This window comes from Pleurodeles waltl, chromosome 10 (assembly GCF_031143425.1).
Source record: "Pleurodeles waltl isolate 20211129_DDA chromosome 10, aPleWal1.hap1.20221129, whole genome shotgun sequence".
In the NCBI taxonomy this organism is placed as follows: domain Eukaryota; kingdom Metazoa; phylum Chordata; class Amphibia; order Caudata; family Salamandridae; genus Pleurodeles; species Pleurodeles waltl.
In genome coordinates this window covers 918,981,426-919,007,098 of record NC_090449.1, presented here as the reverse complement: position 1 = coordinate 919,007,098, position 25,673 = coordinate 918,981,426, and the positions used below count along the sequence as shown (strand labels likewise).

Genomic DNA, 25,673 nt, shown 5'->3' with positions numbered 1-25,673 from the left:
CATGAGCTAGCTTCAATACCTTATCCCTCATTCCTTGAGCTACTACTAGTGATTTAGACCGAAAGAAGAGGTTATTCATAATGGATAATTCATCAAAGACATGGTCATATTTTCTTCCATAATTGTCTCTAAGATTCCATTTATACCAACCCAAAGTTACACCTTGCACAACCATCTTAATCTCTTGATCTGTTTCACAAGCATGTCTCCACTCCTGCTCTGATATGGTCCCTTCTGAATGACCTTCAACGATACATACAAATTCAGTATTATCCTCACTCTCTTCTTCAATAACCTCGGCCTCTTTACCTGACAATCTTGAAAGACAATCAGCTAACACTTTTTTTTTCCCTTCTACATATTCTACCTTAAAATTGTGTTCACAAAGCGTGTATTGCCACTTGCCTATCGTGGGTGTGGGTTCTTCTGCACCTTTTGTAGTGAATAACTGTACTATTGGTTTATAATCCATGCGTACTGTGAGTCAAGAACCCCATATCTATTGTTGGAAATGCATTATTCCCCACCAGCAGGCTAGAGTCTCTAGTTCTAATTCAGAATACATGGCTTCTGCACCTCTCAGACTTCTAGAAGCAAAAGCTACAACTTCTTCCTTCCCTTCTCTTTTCTGCATTAGTACCACCCTTATCCACTTTTTACTGGCATCCATCATGATTACTGTAGGATCCCAGTACCAGGTTTCAAGGGAATTGTCAGAGATTTCTTTTTTTTTTAATAAGGTCAACTTTTCATTACACGCCTCATCCAATACAAATTTAGAGTTCTTTTTAAAAGGTTTCAAATGTTAAATGTTTTTTTCAGCACACTTGGGCAGAAACCTCACATAAAATTCAATCAGACCCATTAAGGATCTCAATTGATCTTTGTTCCCTGGACTAGTAAACTCTTCAATTGCTTTTACTAAACTGGTTTTAGGTTCTATGCCACCACCAGATACTTTGTAGCCTAAATAGTCTATCGATGTTACATTAATGCTGCATTTTTCTAGACTAAGGGTTATACTTTTTTTTCGTATATTCAACACTTGACTTAATCTCTCATCGTGCTGAGTTCTGTTTCCCCCATAAATCGATACATCATCTTGAAATGCTTTCACTCCACACATGCCTTTAAACATATTCTTAACTGTTCTTTGAAATACAGCAGAGGCTGATGCAACACCGAAAGGCATGAGTTTGAATTGAATTAATCCTTCTGGAATAATAAATGATGTATAATGTCTTGAATCAGGATGTAAGTTAATTTGATGATAAGCTGACATCATGTCTAACAAACTAAACACTGTACTCCCTTTGATAGTGGATAACATTTCTGTTTTGTTGGGAAAGGAAATTGATCACCACAGATTTGCTTATTCAAATCTTGCAAATCTACACACACATACGAATAGATCCATTGGCTTTTTTAGCTAATACAATAGGTGCTACCCAATCGGAGGATTCAATAGCTACAATTACATTATCCTTAAACATTTTTTCTAGTTCTTTTTTAAGTTATCTTCTTAAAGCCAACAGTACTCTCCGTATTTTGTGAACATTTAATTTTTATGTTATGCAAAAAACCCTTGAACAAACCCAACTTTCCATTAAATATTTCTGGATTTAACTCTTCACAGCTGTTTGTTTTTACTGAACGCACTCCTTTCTCATTACAACTTATTACCTAGACTCCTTTGTTCAAACCACCCTAAAAGACATTCTTTGTCCATGGCAATGTATACAATTCCCTGTGTCACCTTATTCTTGAATTTTAACTCTGCGTCAAACTCTCCCAACACATAAATTGTTTTTCCTCCATACCCCACCGGATAAATGTTAGAAAGTATTAATGCTTAATGTTGCTTCTTGCTTTTTAAATAATTCATCCCATTTTGTTTCACTTATTAATGTGATTGGTGCTTCTGAGTAAGCCATGACTCTAATTTTTACTTCATTAATCTTAATTGACAAAACAGACTTTTTTGATCCTTGTTCCATAGTTTCTTTATGTACCCATTTTTTGTACTGTTGAACTGGGTTCATTAATTGCAAATACTTCGTCTTCCTCACTCAGTGATATTCCACTAGATGGTTCCATTCTATTTACCTTGTTCAAGTTTGATCTCTCTGACGATCTACAAAATCTAGTCTTTTTTTTCATGCTTTTGGCACACGTTTTCTCAGTAACTGGACGTACTTTGGCATTTCCTGAATGTGAAGTGCTTCCACATCTGTAACATTCTAATGGTTTTAGAAAACACTTCTTCTACATTTTATCTATTTTGTTTTGTTTCACCATATCATCATTTTTAATATGTTTTTTGTTTTTACTTTTAACTGTTAGAACACTTTGTGGTTTAGAGAGCATATTGTTTTCTGTTAAGGCCATTTGTTCCATATATAATGCTATACTTTCTGTTCTTTGAGCAATTTCTAGGGCCTTTTGTAAAGTGAAATTTGGTGTTGATAAAAGTGTCTCTTGAACTTTCTTAGTATTAGTCTTCTGTACTAATTGGTCTCTTATTGTTTCTCCTTTGAAGTTCTTATATTCACAAGGTACAGCAAGAATTCTTAGTGCACCAACATAACTTGAAGCAGACTAACCTTCCACTTGTACTCTTATAAAATTTGTGTCTTTCTAAGGTGACAACAATTTTACATGTTTTAAAGCGAACATCTAAAGATTTTATTGCAGTGACATATTCATCTTCAATTCCATCTCCTTCACCTTCTATGACTAATACTACTTTTTTGGGTGTATGTTTTAGTATTTATTGTCCTTCAGTACCTAGACAATATTTTAATATAGCATACTTCCTTTTATGTGTAAAATTATCTCCTTATAGTGCATCTAGATATGCTTCAAATGCTTCTTTCCACTGTTCCCAATCTGTGCCAAGAGAGGATGGATTTGGTGTTAATGCGGAAGGTGGGATTATGGATTGATGCATTTTGAAAGGAAGTTAAACTTGCTTGAGATACAGAAGATTTTGATGAACCTATATTCTTTAATTCTCTAAGGAGAACTATCATATGTTTAGAAATAAAGGAAGTAAGTGCCTTGCAGTGAGCTTTTAATTCCTCTAAATGATGTGCGTATCACTGATCAGTACAAAATGTGCACACAGAGACAATGTAAGTATGTATATATACTTTTTTGAAGATGTGCGTATCAGTCATCCATATGAGATACGTCGATACAATGTTTCCAGAAAATGATAGGTGTGTGTGTCACTGCTGAAGCGCACGCTGCAACAATATTATGTTAATTAATTTCGGTGTGCGTATCACCGTGCACACACAATGAGAATGGGATTTCCGATCCAAAATAGCTGTCCTGTAATGTAGTGCGTTCTGACCCAGGACGCGGGGGCTGACAAGGATACCGAATGGAGGCTGCTTCCCACGATGTGAAGGGCTGCATGTGGCAGCGCACATGAAAATCAAATAAAAAAAATACAGTACCTGAAATCCACTTGAAGGACAAACTACTGATGCAAACTGAGTCAACCAAACACTGTGCATGTACGTTCATGCCAATGCCACTTCCAAGGGTTAGTGGTGAATTCTTTCGTGATGCCTGCTCTTGAAATCTGGAACATGCGTGGGAGATTCTGCTGTCACTCGTCGCCACTATTAACAAGTGCGACCTTGGTGAGTTAACCTCTTGATTAGTAATAGAGACAGCAGGGTGCAAAGCAATTTGTCCTTTTTTTTACAAAAATAGTATCCATAGACAATGAAATGTGTAGAAAAAGACTGGGTGGGATATAATAGTAATTATTTTCAGATGTTTACTTTAATTAGTACATGTTCACTGTAAATGTGTGGGTTGGACATTTTCAAGGCTTGTGAACAGGAGCTGTTCCTGCACAACAAGGCCACCCTTTGAGGGTTAAAGTTTCTTTGAATGGAGCTACTGTGTTTATGGCTATAAATATATATTTATTTATATATGTTTAATGTAATATGTTTGATGGCATGTGTAGCTGCAGATACACATGCTGTGCACTGTTCCTGCCATGTAGTGTTGGGATCGGAGTGTTACAAGTTGTTTTTCTTTGAAGAAGTCTTTTCGAGTCACGGGACCGAGTGACTCCTCCCTTTCGGCTCCATTGCACATGGGCATCAACTCCATCTTAGATTGTTTTCTTTCCGCCATCGGGTTCGGACGTGTTCCTCTTCGCTCCGTGATTCAGTTCGGGAAAAGAATAAAAATCCTCGAAAAGTGTTGGTATTGTTTGCAATAGGGAAACATCTTCCATCGACACATCAACATCGACGAGCGAACCGTTTTGGTGGCCCTTCAGGGCTTCTGCGGCCAGCCGAGGCCTGGTCGGCCCAACCACAGTCGTCGTTGAAGCCTAATGGACCGGACACCTTTCCGTTTCTGTCCGAAGTGCTACGCTAAGTATCCATGTACAGACCAGCATCGGGTCTGTAATCTGTGTCTGTCACCGGAGCACAGAGAAGATACTTGCAATGCCTGCAAGTCCTTTCAATCTAAAAAGACCTTGAGGGATAGGAGGGCGAGGCGAATGCAGATGGTGTCGAAATCTCCAGAACTCCTCGATGTCGAAGAGGAGGAGATGGCTGTCTCCATCCAGGGATCGGACTCAGATGATTCTGACGTAGGCCGACAGCAGGCCAAATAGTGAGTACGCCTGCCCCGACCCAACCCCACAGTCAACCAAAGAAACATAAGGCCTCGGGGACGCCACTGCCTGAAGGCCATGGCTCGACCCAGAAAAAACAAAGCAGTGACCAAGCAAAACCTTCAGCACCGAAAAAGGCCAAGATCGTGCCAAAGTCTTCCGACTCGAGCAGAGAACCCGGTGTCGAAAAATCTCAACATCACCTTGTCGATTCGACTAAGCCTCGAAAGAGCCTTTCGGAGCCGAGCCCATCCATTACCATGGGCATTTTGGTTCCGAGGAAACCGGCTTTGGAGCCGAAAAAGACCTCCTACACAGAGGAACATGGGCTCTGTAAACAGCTAAAGGAGAGGCACAGATATAAAGACGAGCTTCAAATTGAAGAAGTTGACCAAACGCAGGCACGGATACAGATCCATAAGGATACTGGAAAAATCCAAACTGCCCCTCCTCTCAAATTCAAGAGAAAGTTGGCTTTCCAACCACAATCAGAGACTGAGACTGATCAGCCAAGAGATAAAGTGGCTAGAGAAAAATCACCAACTCGCCATTTTTCACCAGAACTTTCTCTGCCGCATTCGCCACAAAGGACAGGGTCACCAATTGGTATGCCCACAGCACAGTCACCCACTCATACTGTGCAAACGCAAGATGATGTAGACCCCTGTGACCTCTACGACCCCCCCTGTCTCAGACATTAGCCCTGAGTGCTACCCCTCAAAACCGTCTCCACCAGAGGATAGCACCTCGTACACCCCAGTCTTGGCCAGGGCTGCTGCATTCTATGATGTTAGTATGCATTCTGAGCCACTGGAGGATGACTTCCTCTTTAATACCCTGGTCTACACGAATGCCTCATACCAGAGCCTGCCTATGCTACCAGGCATGCTTAAACATGCTCAGCAAGTTTTTCAAGAGCCGGTAAAAGGAATAGCAATCACACGCGGGTGGAGAAAAAGTACAGACCACCCCGTCGGACCCAGTGTTCATCACGCAACAGCTCCCACCGGACTCTGTAGTGGTTGGTGCCGCAAGGAAAAGAGCCAACGCACAATCATCGGGAGGATAAAGAGACTCGCAAATTTGACGCTGCAGGAAAGAGAGTGGTGTCACAGGCTGCCAACCAGTGGCGTATCGCAAATTCACAAGCCCTCCTCACACGTTATGACCGGGCTAACTGGGATGAGATGAGTGATATCATCCAGCATCTCCCAAAGGAATTTCAAAAACGAGCCCAACAGGTGGTAGAGGAAGGGCAAGCGATATCCAACAATCAAATCCGTTCGGCATTGGACTCCGCTGATACTGCCGCAAGAACTGTGAACATGGCAGTCACAATTAGACGGCATGCTTGGCTAAGGTCCTCAGGGTTCAAACCTGAGATACAGCAGGCAGTACTGAACATGCCATTTAACCAGCAACAACTGTTTGGGCCACAAGTTGACACAGCCATCAAAAAGCTGAAGAAAGACACTGACACGGCCAAAGCCAAGGGCGCGCTCTATTCCTCTCAATATAGAGGAACATTCAGGAAACCGCAATTCAGGGGAGGGTTCAGACAACAGCCTTCAGAGGCATCCACCTCTCAAGCAAAACCCACCTACCAATCCCAATATCAGAGGGGGGTTTCGCTGCTCCTTCAGGGGACAATTCCCAAGATCAAGGGGAAAGTTTCAGCCCACCAAGCAGGCCACTAGTAACAAACAGTGACTTGACTGTCACCCTTCCCCAACACACATCACCAGTGGGGGGAAGATTAACATTTTACCACAAACATTGGTCAGACATAACCACGGACACATGGGTCCTATCAATTATCCAACATGGCTACTGTATAGAATTTACACATTTCCCTCCAGATATTCCCCCAAGAGTGCACAAACTGTTGGCGCAACATCTAGACATGTTACAAATAGAGGTGCAAGCACTATTAACAAAACAAGCCATAGAACTAGTACCTCACCAACAAAAAAGAACAGGGGTTTATTCCCTATATTTCCTTATTCCCAAAAAGGTCAAAACACTAATACCAATTTTAGACCTCATGACTCTAAACCTGTTCATCAAATCAGAACACTTCCAAATGGTCACACTACAAGATGTAGTCCCCTTACTAAAACACGGAGAATACATGTCAACCCTGGATCTAAAAGATGCGTATTTCCATATACCCATCCATCCATCTCACAGAAAATACCTCAGGTTTGTCATACAGGGCAAACATTACCAATTCAAGGTATTGCCCTTCGGGATAACAACAGCACCCAGAGTATTTACAAAATGCCTCGCTGTAGTAGCAGCTCATTTAAGGAGACATCACATGCACGTATTCCCATATCTCAACGATTGGCTAATAAAAGCCAACACTCAACATCAGTGTCAAAATCACACACAGTACATAATAGATACCCTACACAAACTGGGGTTCTCCATAAATTACAAAAAATCTCACCTACAACCATCCCAACTACAACAATACTTGGGAGCAACACTCAACACTCAAAGAGCAATTGCCACTGCAAGCCCACAAAGAGTTCAATCATTCCAAACCATGGTATCAAACATACAGCCAAATCAGCACTACACAGTCAGATTTGTCATGAAACTCCTAGGCATGATGGCATCATGCATCGCAATTGCCCCAAAGGTGCAGCTACACATGCGGCCTTTACAGCAGTGCCTTGCAAAACAATGGACGCAGGCACAGGGTCAACTCCAAGATCTAGTGTTGATAGACCGCCAAACACACTATTCGCTTCAATGGTGGAACCGTATAAATTTAAACAAAGGGCGGACTTTTCAAGAGCCTGTGCCTCACGCCATTCTCACCACAGATACGTCAATGATTGGGTGGGGAGCACACCTCAACAATCACAATATACAAGGGCAATGGGACAGTCAACAAAGACAACTACATATAAATCACTTGGAACTGCTAGCGGTCTTCCTAGCACTAAAAGCTTTTCAACCTCTTCTAGTTCACAAACACATTCTTGTCAAAACAGACAATATGACAACAATGTACTACCTAAAAAACAGGGGAGAACACACTCATCACAACTATGCCTCCTAGCACAAAAGATTTGGCACTGGGCAATTCACAACAACATTCGCCTAATAGCTCAATATGTTCCAGGCATTCACAATCAATTAGCCGACAATCTCAGTCGAGATCACCAGCAAACTCACGAATGGGAAATGAATCCCCAGATACTACAAGAATACTTTCACCACTGGGGGACACCAGACATAGATCTGTTTGCAACAAAACAAAACGCAAAATGCCAAAACTTTGCATCCAGGTACCCACACCCTCAGTCCAAGGGCAATGCTCTATGGATCAATTGGTCAGGGATATTTGCTTACGCTTTTCCCCCTCTCTCACTCATTCCTTTCCTAGTCAACAAACTAACTCAAAACAAACTCAAACTAATACTCATAGCACCAACGTGGGCACGCCAACCGTGGTACACCACACTGTTGGACCTCTCAGTAGTACCTCACATCAAACTCCCAAACAGACAAGATCTCTTAACACAACACAAACAACAGATCAGACACCCCAATCCAGCAACGCTCAATCTAGAAATCTGGCTCCTGAAGTCTTAGAGTTTGGCTATCTAAATCTTCCAAATGAGTGTATGGAAGTCATTAAGCAGGCAAGAAAACCTACCACAATGCATTGTTATGCTAATAAATGGAAACGGTTTGTTTTCTACTGCCAAGCAAACCAAATCACACCGTTAGATGCCTCCATACAAGACATTGTGAGTTATTTACTACACCTACAAAAAGCAAATCTCACATTTTCTTCCATTAAAATTCATCTCACTGCAATCTCTGCTTACTTGCAGATTAAACACACAAAATCACTTTTTAGAATACCAGTTATTAAAGCCTTTATGGAAGGACTAAAAAGGATCATACCTCCAAGAACCCCACCGGTGCTCTCGTGGAATCTTAATATTGTACTTACACGACTCATGGGTCCACCTTTTGAACCCATGCATTCATGCCAAATCCAATTCTTAACTTGGAAAGTAGCATTTCTAATAGCCATCACTTCTACGAAGAGTTAGCGAAATACAGGCGTTCACTATCGAAGAACCCTTTTTACAAGTACACAAACATAAAGTGGTTCTCCGCCAAATCCAAAATTTCTGCCAAAAGTCATTTCACTGTTTCATTTAAACCAAACTGTGGAGCTCTCAGTCTTCTTCCCACAGCCAGACTCAGTAGCAGAAAGAGCACTGCATACATTAGACATAAAAAGAGCACTAATGTATTATATAGACAGAACAAAACCATTTTGTAAAACTAAGCAATTGTTCGTCGCTTTCCAGAAACCCCACACTGGTAACCCTATATCCAAACAGGGCATAGCCAGATGGATAGTCAAATGCATACAAACTTGTTACCTAAAAGCTAAAAGAGAGCTACTCATTACACCAAAGGCACACTCCACTAGGAAGAAAGGAGCAACAATGGCTTTCTAGGTAACATACCAATGACAGAGATTTGTAAGGCAGCCACTTGGTCTACACCTCATACGTTTACTAAACACTACTGTGTAGATGTGTTAGCAACACAACAAGCCACAGTAGGACAGGCTGTACTAAGAACATTATTTCAAACAGCTTCAACTCCTACAGGCTGACCACCGCTTTTGGGAGGATTACTGCTTTGTAGTCTATGCACAGCATGTGTAACTGCAGCTACACATGCCATCGAACTGAAAATGTCACTTACCCAGTGTACATCTGTTCGTGGCATGTTCCGCTGCAGATTCACATGCGCCCTCCCACCTCCCCGGGAGCCTGTAGCCGTTTAAGTTGTAATTAGAAATTGTATATATGTAAAAAAACATTACTTTAGCACAAACTACCACTCCTACCTCACCCTATGCAGGAAAACAATCTAAGATGAAGTCGATGCCCATGCGCAATAGAGCTGAAAGGGAGGAGTCACTCGGTCCCGTGACTCAAAAAGACTTCTTCGAAGAAAAACAACTTGTAACACTCCGAGCCCAACACTAGATGGCAGGAACAGTGCACAGCATGTGAATCTACAGCGGAACATGCCACGAACAGATGTTGACTGGGTAAGTGCCATTTTCCATATATGTACATATAAATATAGATATACATATATATATATATATATATATATATATATATATATATATATATATATATATATATATATATATATATATATCCAAGAAAGAAGTGACTCAAACAGATGATCTCATTAAAGAACAAAAATATATTTCTACTACAACGTTTCAGCTTCCGCCTTCCGTTGTAGTAGAAATATATTTTTGTTCTTTAATGAGATCATCTGTTTGAGTCACTTCTTTCTTGGATATTACATTTTCTTGTGGCTCTTTGTATCCTTTGGGATCCAGATTTTTGCCCTGGCTGGCTGTTGTTTTCTTGTGATCCTGCATCTTCCAGTATATATATATATATATATATATATATATATATATATATATAAACAGGTCACAGGGACATTATAGTTAGGCTCACATTGTACTGTACAAAACCTTTGAAATTCGGCAGTTGTAGGTATCTCAGCTAACCTTAACTTACACTCTGGCAATGCACCTCTTATGATCTCACATATTAGATGACTTATGACATGGTCAGTGACATCACTGATGACATCTCAGATTACATCACTGATGACTTTATCCAGTGAGTGTGAGTGTTTTCTAGAAGTTTATGAGTGTTACGCATTTATACCAAGGTACTACAAAAGTTAAAATAGTATACTTTCTGTGCTACTAATGAGTGATACTATTTCTAACCTATATTATGTGAGTGGCTGTGTGATTGTGTACATCCGTGTGTGAGTGGGTGTGTGAGAGCCTGTATGGGTGTGCAAGTGGGTGTGTGAGTGCCTGTATGGGTATAGAAGTAGGTATGTGAGTAGCTGAGTAGGTCAGTGAGTGGTTCTGCGAGTGACTATATTGTTGGGTGAGTTGGTGTGTCAATGGATGTATGGGAGAGTGAGTGGCTGTGTGAGTGGCTGTATGGGTGGGTGAGTGAGTGCATAAGTGACTGTATGGGAGAGTGAGTGTGTGTCAGAATGGCTGTATGAGTGAATGACTGGCTGTGTAAGTGGTTATATGAGTGAGTGAGTGGCTGTTTGGTTAAGTGAGTTGGTGTGTGAGTGGCTGTATAGTAGAGTAAGCTTCTGTGTGAATGGACGTATGGGTTAGTGAGCTGATGTGCGAGTGCTTGTATGGATGTGTGAATAGGTATATAAGTGGTTGTGTGGGTGTGTGAGTACTTGTATCGAGTGAGTGGCTATGTTGAGAGGCTGTATGCATGAGTGAGTGGGTGTGTGAGTGGCTGCATAGGTGAGTACGTGGGTAAGTAGCTGTATGGGTGAGTGCGTGGCTGTAGGATAAGTGACTGGTTGTATGAGTAACTGTATGGGTGTGTGAGTGGTTAAAAGAGTGCCTGTATGAGTGAGTGAGTGTGTGTGTGAGTGGCTCTATTGATGAGTGAGCTGTGTGAGTACTTGTATGGGTCTGTGAATGGGTATGTGAGTGGTTGTGTGGGTGCATGAGTGTGTGTATGAGAGATTGTATGGGGTGTGAATGGGTGTGTGAGTGCTTATGTGGATGATGTCATCAGTGATGTCATTTGAGATGCCATCAATGATGTCATCAGTGATGTCATCAGTGATGTCACTAACCATGTCATCAGTGATGTAATGTGTGAGGTCATAAGCAGTGCATTGTGGGGGCGTAAGTTACAGTTAGCTCAGGTAACTACAACTGCTGAGTTTTACTGGTTTTGTATGAGTGAAATGTGAGCCTAATTATAATGTCCCTGTAACCTATGTTTTTTCAGTGAATTTCTAAGTTTTTTTTAAATGTTGTTTCCTAACTATAACGTCCCTCTAACTTTAGATTTCTTAAGCGAATTTCTAAGGTTTTTTAAATATTATTTTCTATTTGTAGCCACTAACCTTTGGCAGTGAGTGTGTGAGTGAGTGCATAAGCATCTCAATAGGTCTGTGAGTGGGTGAGTGTCTGAGTAGTTCTGTGAGTGGGTGGATGAGTCTCTGAGTTGGTCTATGCATGGGTGCGTGAGTATCTATGTGGGTCAGCGAGTGGGTGCATGAGTGAATAGGTCTGTGAGTGGGTGCATGAGTCAGAGTGCGTCTGTGAGTGAGTGCATGAGTTTTTGAGTGTTTCTATAAGTGAGTGCATGAGTCTCTGAGTGGGTGTGTGAGCCCAAGTGGGTCTGCGAGTGGGTGCATGAATCTCTGAGAGGGTCTGTGAGTGGGTGCATGCATGTCTAAGTAGGTCTGTGAGTGGTTGCATGAGTGTCTAAGTGGGTTTGTGAGTAGGTGTGTGAGTGTCTAAGTGGGTCTGTGAATGAGTACATTAATCTCTGAGTGGGCCTGTGAGTGGGCACATGAGTTCCTGATTGAGTGTCTGCATCTGTAAGTGTTAGTGTTAGTGTCTGTGTGAGTGTGTGGGTGTGTCAGTGTGTCAGTAGGTGCATGAGAGACTCGGGCACAAAGGAACTGCAATTGCCCATTTATCCAACAAGAGGCCACAGTTTTGCACAAAATGGCTACCCATCTGAAGTACTTTCTACTGGTTAGTTAGTAAGTGCTACCTTGTTGGGTAAATATCCAGTTTGTATTCTATACTACAGCTGTGTAATGGACCATGAAGAAATGTCTCCAGCAACCTTGTGTATGTTTAGCAATGCAATTGTTACTCAGGGTCTTTCTCTAGAATTCTGTGATAACACTAATCCTCCTATAGAGAGGCCAACAAGCCTACAGAGATGTAAATCTCCTCCAAACCAGGGCACTTCTCTTATCCATATGGTGTAAGTGCTTCTTTCTTTTGTGGAGATGTCCTCATATTTCTCTGCATCAAGAGTGCACCATCAAAATTGGTGGGAAACACACTGGGAGGTCTTTTGACAAGTTGTACATCCTGGCAAAAGGCCGTAAAACATATGTATATTACTAAAGTGGGCAGAGAAGCATGCCCAATTATAAGAAAGGGAGGGAGGGAGCTGTGTCCCGGGTAGGCAGCCGGCCCTGGGTGGTGGTTGTCCCCAGGGCCATAAATGGCTCCAGGTGGGGGGGCCACACGGCTCCCTCCTTCTGTTTTCACTGGCTGTCCCCATGGAGGTGGTGGTCCCTGGGGCCGTATATGGCAGGGGAGAGAAGCCATGCAGCCCACCTCCCTCGTTTTTTGAAAATAGAATTGGCCCCAGGGAGGTAGTGATCCCTGGGGTTTTGGGGAGGGGCGTTAGGCCCTCCGAGTATAATTATCAAGACCTGGGAGTTGGTGGTCCTCGGCATTAATTATCAAGACCTAGGAAGTGGTGGTCCTCGTGGCATTAAAATGCCCATGGAAGTGGGGACACTTGCACCCCCCTCCTTTCTTCTTTCTTTTAATAAAGGAGTAATATAAAGGAGGAATGCCCCCGGGACCTGGCCCAACTTGGGGCTTAATTAAAAACAAGCCCGGAGACCTTTTTTGACCTGCTGGTGTCCCTCTGGGATTCCAAGGCTTGGGGGTCAGGCTATCCCTGCCCTTCCCCCTTTTCTGTTTTCTTACATTTTATTTTGGGTCTGAGCTGAAGCCACGTCGCAAGATGGCTGCCAACACTTCCTACTATAGAAGTCTAGTTTTTGAATAGCAATTGGTCTTACTCTTTTGTGGGTGGGTGCATGTTCCTCCTTAAACCCCTCCCTAGACCTTCTTGATCCCTCCTTATAGCTCTCTATATCCCTCCAGTAACACTATAAGACCCCAGTTTTTAGATAGTGCTATGAAGCTGATCAATGACACCCTTGCAAACAGACTGGTATATTTTAAGACTGCATCTTTGGACCACGAGGTAAGGAAAAATAACAGTGAAACGCTGCCTTTCAATAGAAGACCTGTTCTTTTAGGACACAGAATATATGTTTTCGAGCTAAAGCAGTCAAAAGATTTCCTGCTGCTCTTCCTGAACAGATGCCAAGAATGAATAATAACATGCCAAGCCAATACAATGACTAAACCTATCACCTACGCCCCTCACTTCTACAAGATTTGTTTGTTTCAAATTTGAAGTGTTATTACAGCTGCATCTTAATTTCAAAGGGATAGTAAGAAATGACAGGCTGCACTAAAAGCTAATCTGAAATAGTAAGCCTTTTCTTCCAAAACAAGACCTTATTTAGTGAACCAACTGTATAGTGCGCTGTCACTCTTTGCACAAGGGCTTTTATCTACTTGTTTATCTATCCTTTTTCTACAGCTCAGTTGTACTAAGTGTGATTAGAAAGCTTTACAAATGAAAAGCAGTTACAGACATAATCTCACACCTAATAAAAGAAAGTGAAGAACATGGTAGAACTACATTTCATCTAGATTTACGACTGTGCTTCTCTTGACTTTCCTCCGGCCATTCATGGATCAAAGATGAAACACACTCCTTTGTTGTCCAACATTGTTTCCACACTTGGGAGGATTGGCTCTCCTAAGTCTATAATAACCCTACTCCTCAAAGGAGCAATGTGTCAGGAACTTCTTATGAAAAATGTCTGTAAAAACAGATCACCGGGAAGGCTTGTGTGAAGGAAAAGATTTGCTCAGTGAGAGTTAGGACATTTCCCTAGAGGTGACCCGCCAGGAAAAAAACAAGGAACTGTTAAGCCATAGGAGCTCATCTATAAGGCGAAAATTAATGCTCCCAAGACAAGCAGGCTTCCTAAAGGGAAGAAAAATTGCACCCTTATCAAAGTCATGGCAGAAGCAAGAATCCAAAAATCCATATTGAAGAAATATTTTTTATTTTCCCTAATATTTTATTTTACATGGATTGATATTGCTACCTATTTCCAAACTGTGGCTCTTTTAAACTATGGCTAGGTATTACAATGCTCAGACTGGCTACAGCCTCCTTTGTGACGTAGCATATATTTCATTTTACTCCTTTTTAGGTTGAGCATAGCAGCGCGCAAGCGCTGCTTTTCTGACATGTTGGTATGTATCTGGGCTTTTAACCACGCCCACCGCAGCCCATCACTAGCACTCGTTTATGGGCTTGCCTTACACAAATATTTTGTTTTCCATGGTAAATGCTTTACATCTGTCCCTACTTGGGGCAGTTTTGTTACCGCCTTGGCCATTGACCCTGTTACATGGATAATTGGACTTTTGCCAATTACTTTGAATGAAGCTAAGTTATTTTTCCTTTTATCTCTCTCTACGCTCACGGCGGTGCTTTGAATCGCCACGCTTATATCAAATGTTTTACTTTTTATTTTTAGTTTGTGTGGCAAGAAAACTACATTTAGTAACTTACAACTCTAATAGCTCTACCTCAGGCAAACGCGAGACCAATTGCATTGCAAATTCTTCTTTAATATTTGTTGGCATAGCTAATGGTTATGAAACACAGTGACAGCTAGCTTCTAGAGCGTTATATATGCATTTAATTTGCAGAAATGGAGTCAAATTTCACTCTAAATGTCCAGGGTTAGTCTGGGATGTGACATCGCTGTTCAATCACCCATTTCATTTGAGTAGTGAAATCCTCGCTGCAGTCTCGCATTTGGACATTGATTTGTAAGCAGCTTGTGCTGCATTCTTAAAAGACATAAACATATCCACTAGGACAAGTAAATGACCAAAAAGGATTTCATGTATTAGTGACAGGTACCTAGGGACTGTTTAGCAGATTCAAACTGCTCAGACGTTAAAAAAAAGTCAGTTATTTAGACTAAAAAAATGATACCGGGAAATGGAGCGAAAAGCTTCATTTCCTTACGACTTCTAAAAACTTTGTCAATTTCACCTTAGTCTCTCGGTGGACATTACGATTCTTGACCGTCATAATTTCACTTTCCATGTTTATCCAAAATAATGCTAATTCAGAGATTAACGTGTCAGTATATGTATATTTACAAGATGTTATTTGTTGTATAACGTTGTCTAATGGCTTTAGAAGAAAGATATGCCGAGATATTTTTCTGTTTTTTTTTGTGCAGTGACTACTGGCGCGATTGTATGCGTCCTCATGGTTTCATTCATGTGCTCCCCTTGACTGACAATGTTGCAGACTTCAAAAGTGCAGTTGGCAAACAAAAGCTTTCGGCAAACATTGATGCACCTGAAGGGACATTTGATGCAATGCTGCAGGCAGCAGTGTGTCAGGTAAGAAGGCTTCGTGACTTACCATGCCAAAAGAACTGTGCTGTGAATATCTTCATTACTAAAGCACTTTACCATCGTTCTTGTAACTTTGATGCTTATTCCAGTATTTAATGTCTTCACCTTCTTCTATATTCCTTTCAATTTATTTTAAATTGGGAGGGCACAGACATCTGCTTTCTAGAACATGATGTGAGAAGTGCTAGGATTAGACATCATATCTGCTAGGAAAATCGACTGCTTGGCCACTGTGCCGCCAGTGTGCTCTAAGTGTCCAATAAAGGCCCTACAAATAGGAGCCTGACTTATAGGAGCATATTAACACAGTGTATCAATAAAGTTAAGTTCTCATCAGAGATCTGTGAATTGACATTTTTGAGAATCTATTCAGTGCTGGGGAGAGTGGCTCCGAATTGATCTATTGAGCTCAACGTTTAAAATATATTTTTTTGTTTTGAATCATCACATGCATATGATTTGGGATGCATAAGACTTGAAGAGCTGATCTAAACTCTAGGCCAGATCAAACACATACGGATGTAGTCATCCAAGCCTTGTCTCGCATATTAAAATTAACTGCAAGATGTGTTTCGACACATGGTCTTATGTTCAATAGGTAGCATTGTTTAGTTTTAATATGACATGTATGCAATTTCTGGCACATCTAGTTTTGAATTTGCCGGTGTTATTGTCTGGACAGATGATTTGGAGTACAAGGTTTTTACTTTCTTAAACCATTTGTAACCTGATTACCACACTTATCAAACTCTTAAAAGAATCTCTGGAATAATGTTTTGGCTAGCATAACAAACAAAACAGCCGACAATAATAATAATTATTACCCTCGAGGGGTATGACACGAAAAGTAAGCAGATTGGAAATAGACAATATTGTATTTTTCAGTTAGGCTGTCTGTATAGGTTTATCGTAATTGGATTGTTCAACCTAGTACGTTCATAGTAGGTACACTTTATTTAGGTAGCTAAGCAATGGGCCATACATTTGTAACATTTTTTTTTTAGGATTACACTTAAAATACCTATTGATGGATAATCTGTGTCATCTGCCTATTCAAATAAAAGTCTAGCCAACACCTTTTAAGATGCAGTAGTGTGGCATAACATATATAATCCCTATACGAAGATCTGTTGAAGGCATATATAAAAAGATATTACCCAGTTTCAGGTTATGCAGACACAACCCTTTGATATTGATTGGTAATTTTTCAACAGATGTGGATTTATATTGTTCAGTAGCATGAGGGTCTGTAAATGTATAGTTCTTCATAGGCAGTTGAGCTTGGCATGATGAGTGCTGCAAGCCTTTGTGCAGTAGTTTTAATGTAGACGTAAGGGTGATATATTGCCTATTGCCATAGACAAAGGCAGACTTATATATTTCGGTATGTCTGTGTCTCCCAATGTTGCTTCTCAAGTGATATGATTTGGGATTGTGTAACTGTGCTTTATTTTTTAATGAAATGAGGGTCTGTTGAACTAATTTTGCTTTGATCATGGTTTTATTCGTGGGAGAGTCCATAGTCAGGACCTAATAAGATGTCAGTTTCTGGTCCTCTCTTTTTGGTTATCTGGCTCTCCTACTCAGGTAAGTTCAGATTCAAGAGCAGGACATGGAGAACCAACAGCTGACTGGTACTATATGAGCATCAGCTGGCCATGCTAGGTTTTTTGTCAATTTTGACTCCCCAGTATTTGGTTCGATTAGTATGCTATTTTCAAGGTTTGTTATTCTCCTTAAGTTCTTTGTATAACTTTCCCTTAGATCAGGTGCCCAAGACCAACACCTACAAGAGGTAATTGGAGAAACGCCCTGCATAAAGGCGAAGGCAATGTGTACTGTTTTTTTGAAAAATGGGTAAAGCTTTGTAGCATTTTCAATAGCATAATTGCCATGTGGTATTTGGTTTCTATACCTTCACTCCCAACAAGTGAATGTCTTGACTTACTAATCAAATGCTGGAATGTTACAAGCATTGGGGGAGGGGAGGGTCACGAAGGCAATGTCAGGTGGCCAGCTGCCCTGCAAGGACAGCAGGCAATTTAGCCTCTGCTCACCTTGTGGGGATCACTTGCCATGTAGAGAGACCTAGCGTGGATCTCTGTGCATGGAGCAGGCAACAAGAAACACACCCCAAAGTAGAAGTTTGTTGATTAAAAAAAGATGGACCTGACATGCAGTGAATTTTCTCTCATGGGAAGCATTAAGGGGCAGATTTATGGAAAGTCCCCCTACCACCACCATGTGTGTACCGTATTTAAAATATGGCACACCATGGCACCGGGTAAGGGGCAATAGTGTCATTCAATGTGACGCGATTGATGTACTCTGCAGGAGTAGCGCCAAATGCTGGTGCTGCTCCTGCAGAGTACATAGGGGATCATTCCAAATAATGGAATCCCCCTTTTAATGTTCTGAGCAGGTGTTAAAAGTGTCGCAAAAATAGGCACAAGGAAATCTCATAGATTTCCTTGCGCCTTTTTTTTCAGAACCCCTAACAGGGGATCACCCCCTGCAGAAAGGTGGAAAAAAAGGAAATTGCTACAGTAGGGATTGAAACTGCAAGCCCTACTAAGGTAGTAGCCCTGGCATAATCAGAGAGGCTATTATCAGAGCTCTTACATAATGAGATTGCTGCCATAATTTGTCGCCACACTATATGGCACCAAAGGGACAAGTAGATCTTTTTACAGGACAAGTAGATTTGAGAAGCAACCTGTCCCCTGGACAAGTAGATATTTTAATAAATTCCACACCCCTGCCTCCCATTAATTCTGTCCTTTAAGATGGTAACCTGCCCCCAGAATGTACAGTGTGACATGTCAACGCCACCAAGAAAGCCAATGTGCATCTAATGCCATCTAGGGAACATGTTCTCCATTTCCGTATGTCTTCTGGAAACTTACTGAGTTAGTGAAGAGTAGTGTAAATATTTGAATTACATTGAAATTTGAGTGATATACGTTTTAATGATACTTTAAACCTCTCTCTCACACCATCTTCAATAATTATCTCTCCAATTACTTATAGCAATGAGTGTTCTGCGTCCTGAATCTCTAGTAAGGCCAGGTAAAGCTGATTATTAGTGTTGTTCAACATTCCAGATCTCATATGGTGTGGAACAGATGGAAAGGCTCAATTTCGAAGTCTCCAGGATTCCAAACTGACTGGGCCGTGCTTACTGAAAGATTCTGTCACACTGTGGAATGTGCACAGTACATCTGATTCAAAAGGCTTCCCTGCTTGGGTAAACACCACGTTATGAGATAGCACAATATTTATAGTGTGCAATTTCTTCAAATAGGGAGAGCTCCGAATAGAAAATCAGGGGAGCATTTAGCGCCCAGGCACTTCTCTGTGCTGTACAGCAGATGCTTCTTAGTGAATATTATAAGCATAGCTGATGGTTTACCAACTTCTTCCACTTGTTTGAATCACATGCAGTCAGCTAACAGTGCAATTTATGGGGTTACTCATTCCGTATCGGTTGCAAATCTTCTCCATTCATCATTACAGCTAAGGCTGGAAATCAGAGTATTCAGCTTGTAAAGGAGCGTTTTTGTTGAAAAAAAAAATAACTGGTATGAAGTGGATACAATAGTGAAAGGAATGACACATTAACCTTCTGGTCTAAAGTGACTGTAGTGGTCAATGGAAACTATAGCAGACCTCACATCTAGGACCAAGGAGATAATGACCAACAGTTTGAGAAAAAAGGGTTATTTGTTAGATGCTTGGGATCACTTCAGAATGATATTACCACAGCACTCTCAAATTTCCACTGCACGTAAGTTCATCAGCTCATATCCTAGGCCTTTTGGGTGTATTCAACTCTCAAAACAATGTGTTGAGGTAAAAAAAGGGCATAGGAAACTTGCAAGGCACTTAAAAGACCAACCGACAAATTCCCTACTCTGGGATCACCTGAAAATCTTAGAAGGGAGTATTTCTTCATGTCACCACAAATACATATGAGTAAATATTAAATTAACAATTCTTTAGAACTCTAGTAATGGAGTAGGATGACTTAGCCCATACAGAAGATTTCAAAGCAAGAAATGCTCAAAATAAAAAGGAATGCTAACCGCATAACATGGAAATAGCATAAGTGATTAGTAAGAAAAACAGTGAATAGCATGTTTGACATCTTACAGATCTAATATTGCCACTGGCAGCTATAACCAAAAACATATCCCATTAGTATATGTATACAGAGACCCATAGGATACTTACAATAAACAATTTAGAAACTACCAACCATTAAGGTGGTACACCATTGCAAGGAAAGTCACAACCAAAAGAGCTGATACGTCCCAGAGACACAGAGTCACTGTGTCTGGCAAGTTTATAAACCTCAATGAGTGCAGTCCAGTCCTCCATTTAATGCAGACCTGAAAGTAAACTATAGGTGCGTAGTATGCATTTTAGTCCCTCCTTGTTGAGATGCGCACCCAAATCAGTGCCCCTCTCTAGTGGATTGACAATGGTGATTGCCTGCCAGCAGAGGTCATCTACAGCGTGTCCTTTCTCCATTGAGTGATTCACCAATGGGACATTAGCAATCTGACATCGTAGGCGACTGCAGTGTTGTCAAATGTAGATGGGCACCTTTTGCGTTGTTTGGCAAATGTAGATTGTATCGCATAGACAAAAAATAGAGTATTCAACATTTATAGAATTACAATTAGAGATCTGCTTCAACTAAATTTTAGTATAGCCATATGCAATTTGTTTAGACTCTTTCGTAAACTGGCACACCGCACAATTTCCACACTTAAAGTGTCCCACCAAGGGAGGTAAATCCCAAAATCAGTAAGAGTGGAGTTTGTGGTTTTAGGTGGCAAACTGGCTCTAACCAAATGATCTTTAATGTTTTTCTTCCTACGGAATGCAAACAAGGGAGGTTCCAAATTCAATTCAAATTCACTTGCATTAAGCATCGGCCAGTATTTGAGGATGCATTTCTTCATTTGATTTGATACAGTATAGAAGGTAGTGACACATGTTAAGTGCTCAATCCTTGCCCTATCCTTAGGGGTCAAAAGTATATCCCTTGGGCAATACAGTACCCTCTTTAGGGCCTGTCTTACTAATTTCCAGGGATATTCAGCTTCAAAAATAGTTCCTACTGATCCAAAGGAATTGTGAGTATGGTAAGTGTTGGAAACGGCCCTTTTTACAGGGTCATCCCTAATCTTTTTGCCTTCTGCCTCCTATTTTCTCTGACCTGTTGCTCTTGGCTTTTGAACTCTGAGCTCTGGGCACTTTACCACTGCTAACCAGTGCTAAAGTGCAAATGCTCTCTGTGTAAATTGTATTGTTGATTGGTTTATCCATGATTGGCATATTTGATTTATTAGTAAGTCCCTAGTAGAGAGCACTAGAGGTGCCCAGTGCCTGTACATTAAATGCTACCAGTGGGCCTGCATCACTGGTTGTGCCACCCACATTAGTAGCTCTGTAAACATGGCTCAGACCTGCCACTGCAATGTTTGTGTGTGCAGTTTTAAACTGCCAATTCGACTTGGCAAGTCTACTCACTTGCCAGTCCTAAACCTTCCTTTTTCTTACATGTCCTAACAGTGAAATACTGCTAAATTCATTTTTCACTGTCATAGGTTAACATGGGTGCTGTCTTTCAATATGATTAAAATGTAGATTCCCTTTGGGAGCGGATAGACATCTGGAGTTTGGGGTCTCTGAGCTCACAATTTAAAAATACATCTTTTAGTAAAGTTGATTTTAAGATTGTGTGTTTGAAAATGCCACTTTTAGAAAGTGAGCATTTTCTTGCTTAAACCATTCTGTGACTCTTCCTGTGTGTCGATACCCTGTCTGGGACAGTTTGACAGTTGGGCTGTTTGTACCTTTCTCTAGACAGTGACACAATGGGAGCTGGGGTGTAGCCAGCATATCCTGATGAGCCATCTGTGCTAGGAGGGAGGGGAGGAGTGGCCACTGACACCTGAGAGGGCTGTGCCTGCCCTCACACAATGCAGTCTCCAACCCACTGGTATGTGTCTAGGGCCTGGCCTAGGCAAGGCAGGATTTCACAATCCTTATACACTAACTATTCTTTGAAGTAAGCCTACTTCAAAGGGCAAAATGGGTATAAGAAGGGCACCCAAAACCACAGACTTTAGATCACTTCTGGAAACCAAAAGGAACCTCTGCCTGGAGAAGCGCTGAAGAGATGAGGAAGAAGAGCTGTGCTGCCTTTGACTGTGCTCTGTGGAGCTATCTTGTAGTTGCTGCTTCTGTCTGTGCAAGAGAACAAAGACTGGACTTTGTGTGCCTTCCTGCTTGTGAAGAAATCTCCAAGGGCTTGCAACTGAGCTTGCCTTGAGTTGTAGAAGTCTCAGGGATAGCAAAGACTTCTCTCTTCCAGCATGTGGAGCCTCTGTTGAGACTCCTGACCTGCCAAGTGGTGCACTATCTGGTTCCTGGGGCCTTGAAAGGAGAAGCTGACAGGCCAAGTTTGATAAATCCACACACAGACCGCTGTGCTGGGAAACATTATACACAACTTCCGGAAAAACAATGGGCCACCACCTTCACAGCTGAAATCAATGCTCCGCCTGCAGCACGGATGGGAGATCGACACACGCGGCTGGAGAAACAACACGCAGCTTCGCTGACGGAGGCTGGTGAGATCGCAACCCACACTGTGAGGTTTTTGGATCACCGTGCGTGATTTCTGATGCAAACATCGCTGGGCATGTAAAAACGATGCAAAGCCTGCCCGAACCCGAGAGTGCTTGTCTGGATCGACGCATCGCTCTCCTGCAGCACTAGCCTTGTGTTGAAAAGAACATGAAGACTCTTTTTGCTTTTTAGTTAATAACCTGACTTGTGTATGGTGGATTTTTGTCGTTTTGGTCTTGTTTTGTTTAGATAAATATTCTCTACTTTTCTAAACCTGTGCTATGTCATTTTGTAGTGTTTTCATTAAGTTATTGTGTGTGTTGGTACAAATACTTTACACCTAGCACTCTGAAGTTAAGCCTGCCTGCCCGTGCCAAGCTACCAAGGGGGTGAGTTGGGTTAGCTGAGGGTGATTCTCTTTTACCCTGGCTAGAGTGAGGGTCCTTGCTTGGATAGGGGGTAACCTGACTGCCAACCAAATACCCCATTTCTAACAGTAAGGAATCTCTCAGAGCATGGGAGTGATTGATTTTATATGACAGTAGGGTAGTCTTACAGTAGGTTTATGATGTAAAGATGTGATCAGTACATTTTATTTTCAAATCCAGGAAGACAGTTTCTGATCTGCTTTGTGAAAGAGTAACTCTTAGCCCTTTACACTTGCCATTATTCCACTAGTTAAATTCCAAAAGGATTTCTTCTGAGCCATGCCAAATCAGAAAGACATCATTAATATACCATTTCCAAACAGCAATACTGTCATGGTATGGGTTATTATGAGTGAGAATTTGATGTGTTTCCAAATTGTCCATGAACAGAATCGCAAAATATATGTTACCTTGATTTGGTGATAGAAGTGGCCATCAAAAAAAGAAAAAATTACGAGTGAGCTACACTTCAAGAAGTTGATTAATGAACCGTGTGGGGACGGGATGTGGGCGGGTTCTGTGTTCAAGAATGTCCTGAATGCTCTTGATCCCCTCACCCTGTGGAATGTTAGTGTATAAGGATTCCACATCCATAGTGCAGAGAATACTAGTGTTAGGGTCAAAATGTTCAATCTGATTAATCCTGTCAATAGAAACCCTAACATAACACTGTATAGTTGGGGCAAATTCCTTAATAAGAAACCTACATAACTGCTTAAAGGTTCAAGTATGGAACCACTCCATGAAACAATTGGGCGGCCCGGATGGGACAAACTGTTCTTATTGACTTTAGGTAACATATAGTTTACAGGTTAACATGGGAGACCTAGTATTCAAATACTGAAACTCATGCTGTGACAGAAAACCCTCTGTCTTTCCTTTCTCAGTAATATCAATAAATACGTTCTGAATAGTAGTAGCAGGTTGACCACCAAGTTTCTTGTAGTGATCTGTCTTGGTAAGTTGTTGAGCCCACATACAGCAGGTTCATGTGCACTAACATTGTGTGACACAATCTCATTCTTTTAAGAACACCATATAGATAGAAGTAGCCTAGCATATGAAACACCTTATTTGTGTTATATGAGGGTACAAAGGGTTAAGGATATCAGTTGGCCTCTCCAAGGCATATGGAAGAGAAGCCTAAAGATGCTACCATTATGCACCAATGGAAAACCATTTCAATCATAATCCCCAAAGTAATACTCGTATTGTTTTTGCGAGGGCTTTCCCTGGAATCTTGTGATCAATATTTAGTGTGGATAGAGAGTGATATGAGACCGATAATGAGAAACCATACTTTGTTATTGTGTTAGCCACATATATTGACCATGACAAGTATTAGATATGATTGAATAGTTGTGCAATTAATTTCACCTCATTTGCATGATACAATTCTTCTTGTAAGACACCGGATTTGGAGGGCTTATTCCCCCTTAGAGCATTAATTTGTCCCACAATTTCTTCTACTGTCAGCTGAGATTCTAATCTTTCCCTTTGGACATATGCCAACTCTGTAAGCCATGTTTCTTATTAAATAGTTTCAACTTGCTATGGAGGCCCAGTAATGGCTAATAATATAGTGTACCACAGTGCTTCAATAATACTAAATTGATTTGTTGCCACAAGTAGGCCTAGCAGCCATCAGCAACCTTCAATATAGCAATGTCAGATTTGTTGCTCTGTCAGTGTAACAACTATGCCAGTAATCATCTGTCTTTCTCTTGTTGACTAGTTACATACCTGTGATAACACCAATCTGACAGCCTACCCTCTATAATAACATACTTCTCTCTAGAAACAACCAGTCAACCACTTAGACCACAACTCTGGATGACTGTTTTTGCTGCAACTATTGTGTGGGGCAGGGTTTAATTCCATAATACATTGTCATACCATAATCCATGCCTAATTATATGCAAATGTTAAAGCACCAACTCTTTAGCATGTGTGTGTGACAGGTCTAGGGCCTAGAAGAATATGTTGAATGGCAATGCTAACAGTGTGTTCAGGATAAAAAAGTTATTTTCAGAAATTATTGTCAGAGTTGTCAGTTGACATTAGTACTCTCACAAAACAGAGAACTGAAAAATGTTCTTCATTCCTAAACCTGCAGAGCTACATACGGTGATTAGAGATGAAAGATCAGTCTACCTCATTAAAACAGACTTGGATGGGAATAGATATGGCTACATTTGCATGCCTTCCCTTTGCTTCTGTAACAGAGGCATTGATAGTGTTATGAAATGATGATACAAGAAACTACACCAGAGTTCTCCCTTTCTTCCCCATAGAGTATATTTGGAGCCAACAGTTCGAAGGGATGTGAGAATTTCAGGGAGGCAGGACTGATTGTTAAGGGGACAAGCAAAGATGCTGATAACCAACTGCAGACACAATAGCTTCATAATATATGCTAGAATACTTACACGGTTTGAGGACACGTATGATGAGATTAGATAGGGACTTTTCTAATCAATTAGGGAATGTATGGATGTGTGATGAAACATGCTTTGGGTTTTCCTTATGCTAATTTTTTTATATGATGACTTCTAAAAGCACCATGATATTAGCATCATTCTTGTGCAAAAAATGTATTGGTGAGCAGTACAAAATAAATAACTGTATGCTTTATGTGTGTCTAGTATTTCAAGAATAGCAACACAAAAGGATGATGGACGGAGTGCTGAACAATGCAAACACTCACCCCCAGTCACAGATCTGGGTTTAATCCATC

The 25,673-nt window shown here is 41.1% G+C and overlaps 1 protein-coding gene across 2 annotated transcripts in view; it reads left to right on the top strand.

The window, feature by feature from the left end:
* The window catches only part of ITGB8 (integrin subunit beta 8), a 298,148-nt gene that overhangs the window by 153,251 nt on the left and 119,224 nt on the right, over positions 1-25,673 (top strand). For both annotated transcript variants that reach the window (XM_069211685.1, XM_069211686.1), the window contains one exon: positions 15,683-15,848. In XM_069211685.1, coding sequence (XP_069067786.1) covers positions 15,683-15,848 — 166 coding nt within the window. The remainder of the gene's footprint in view (positions 1-15,682; positions 15,849-25,673) is intronic.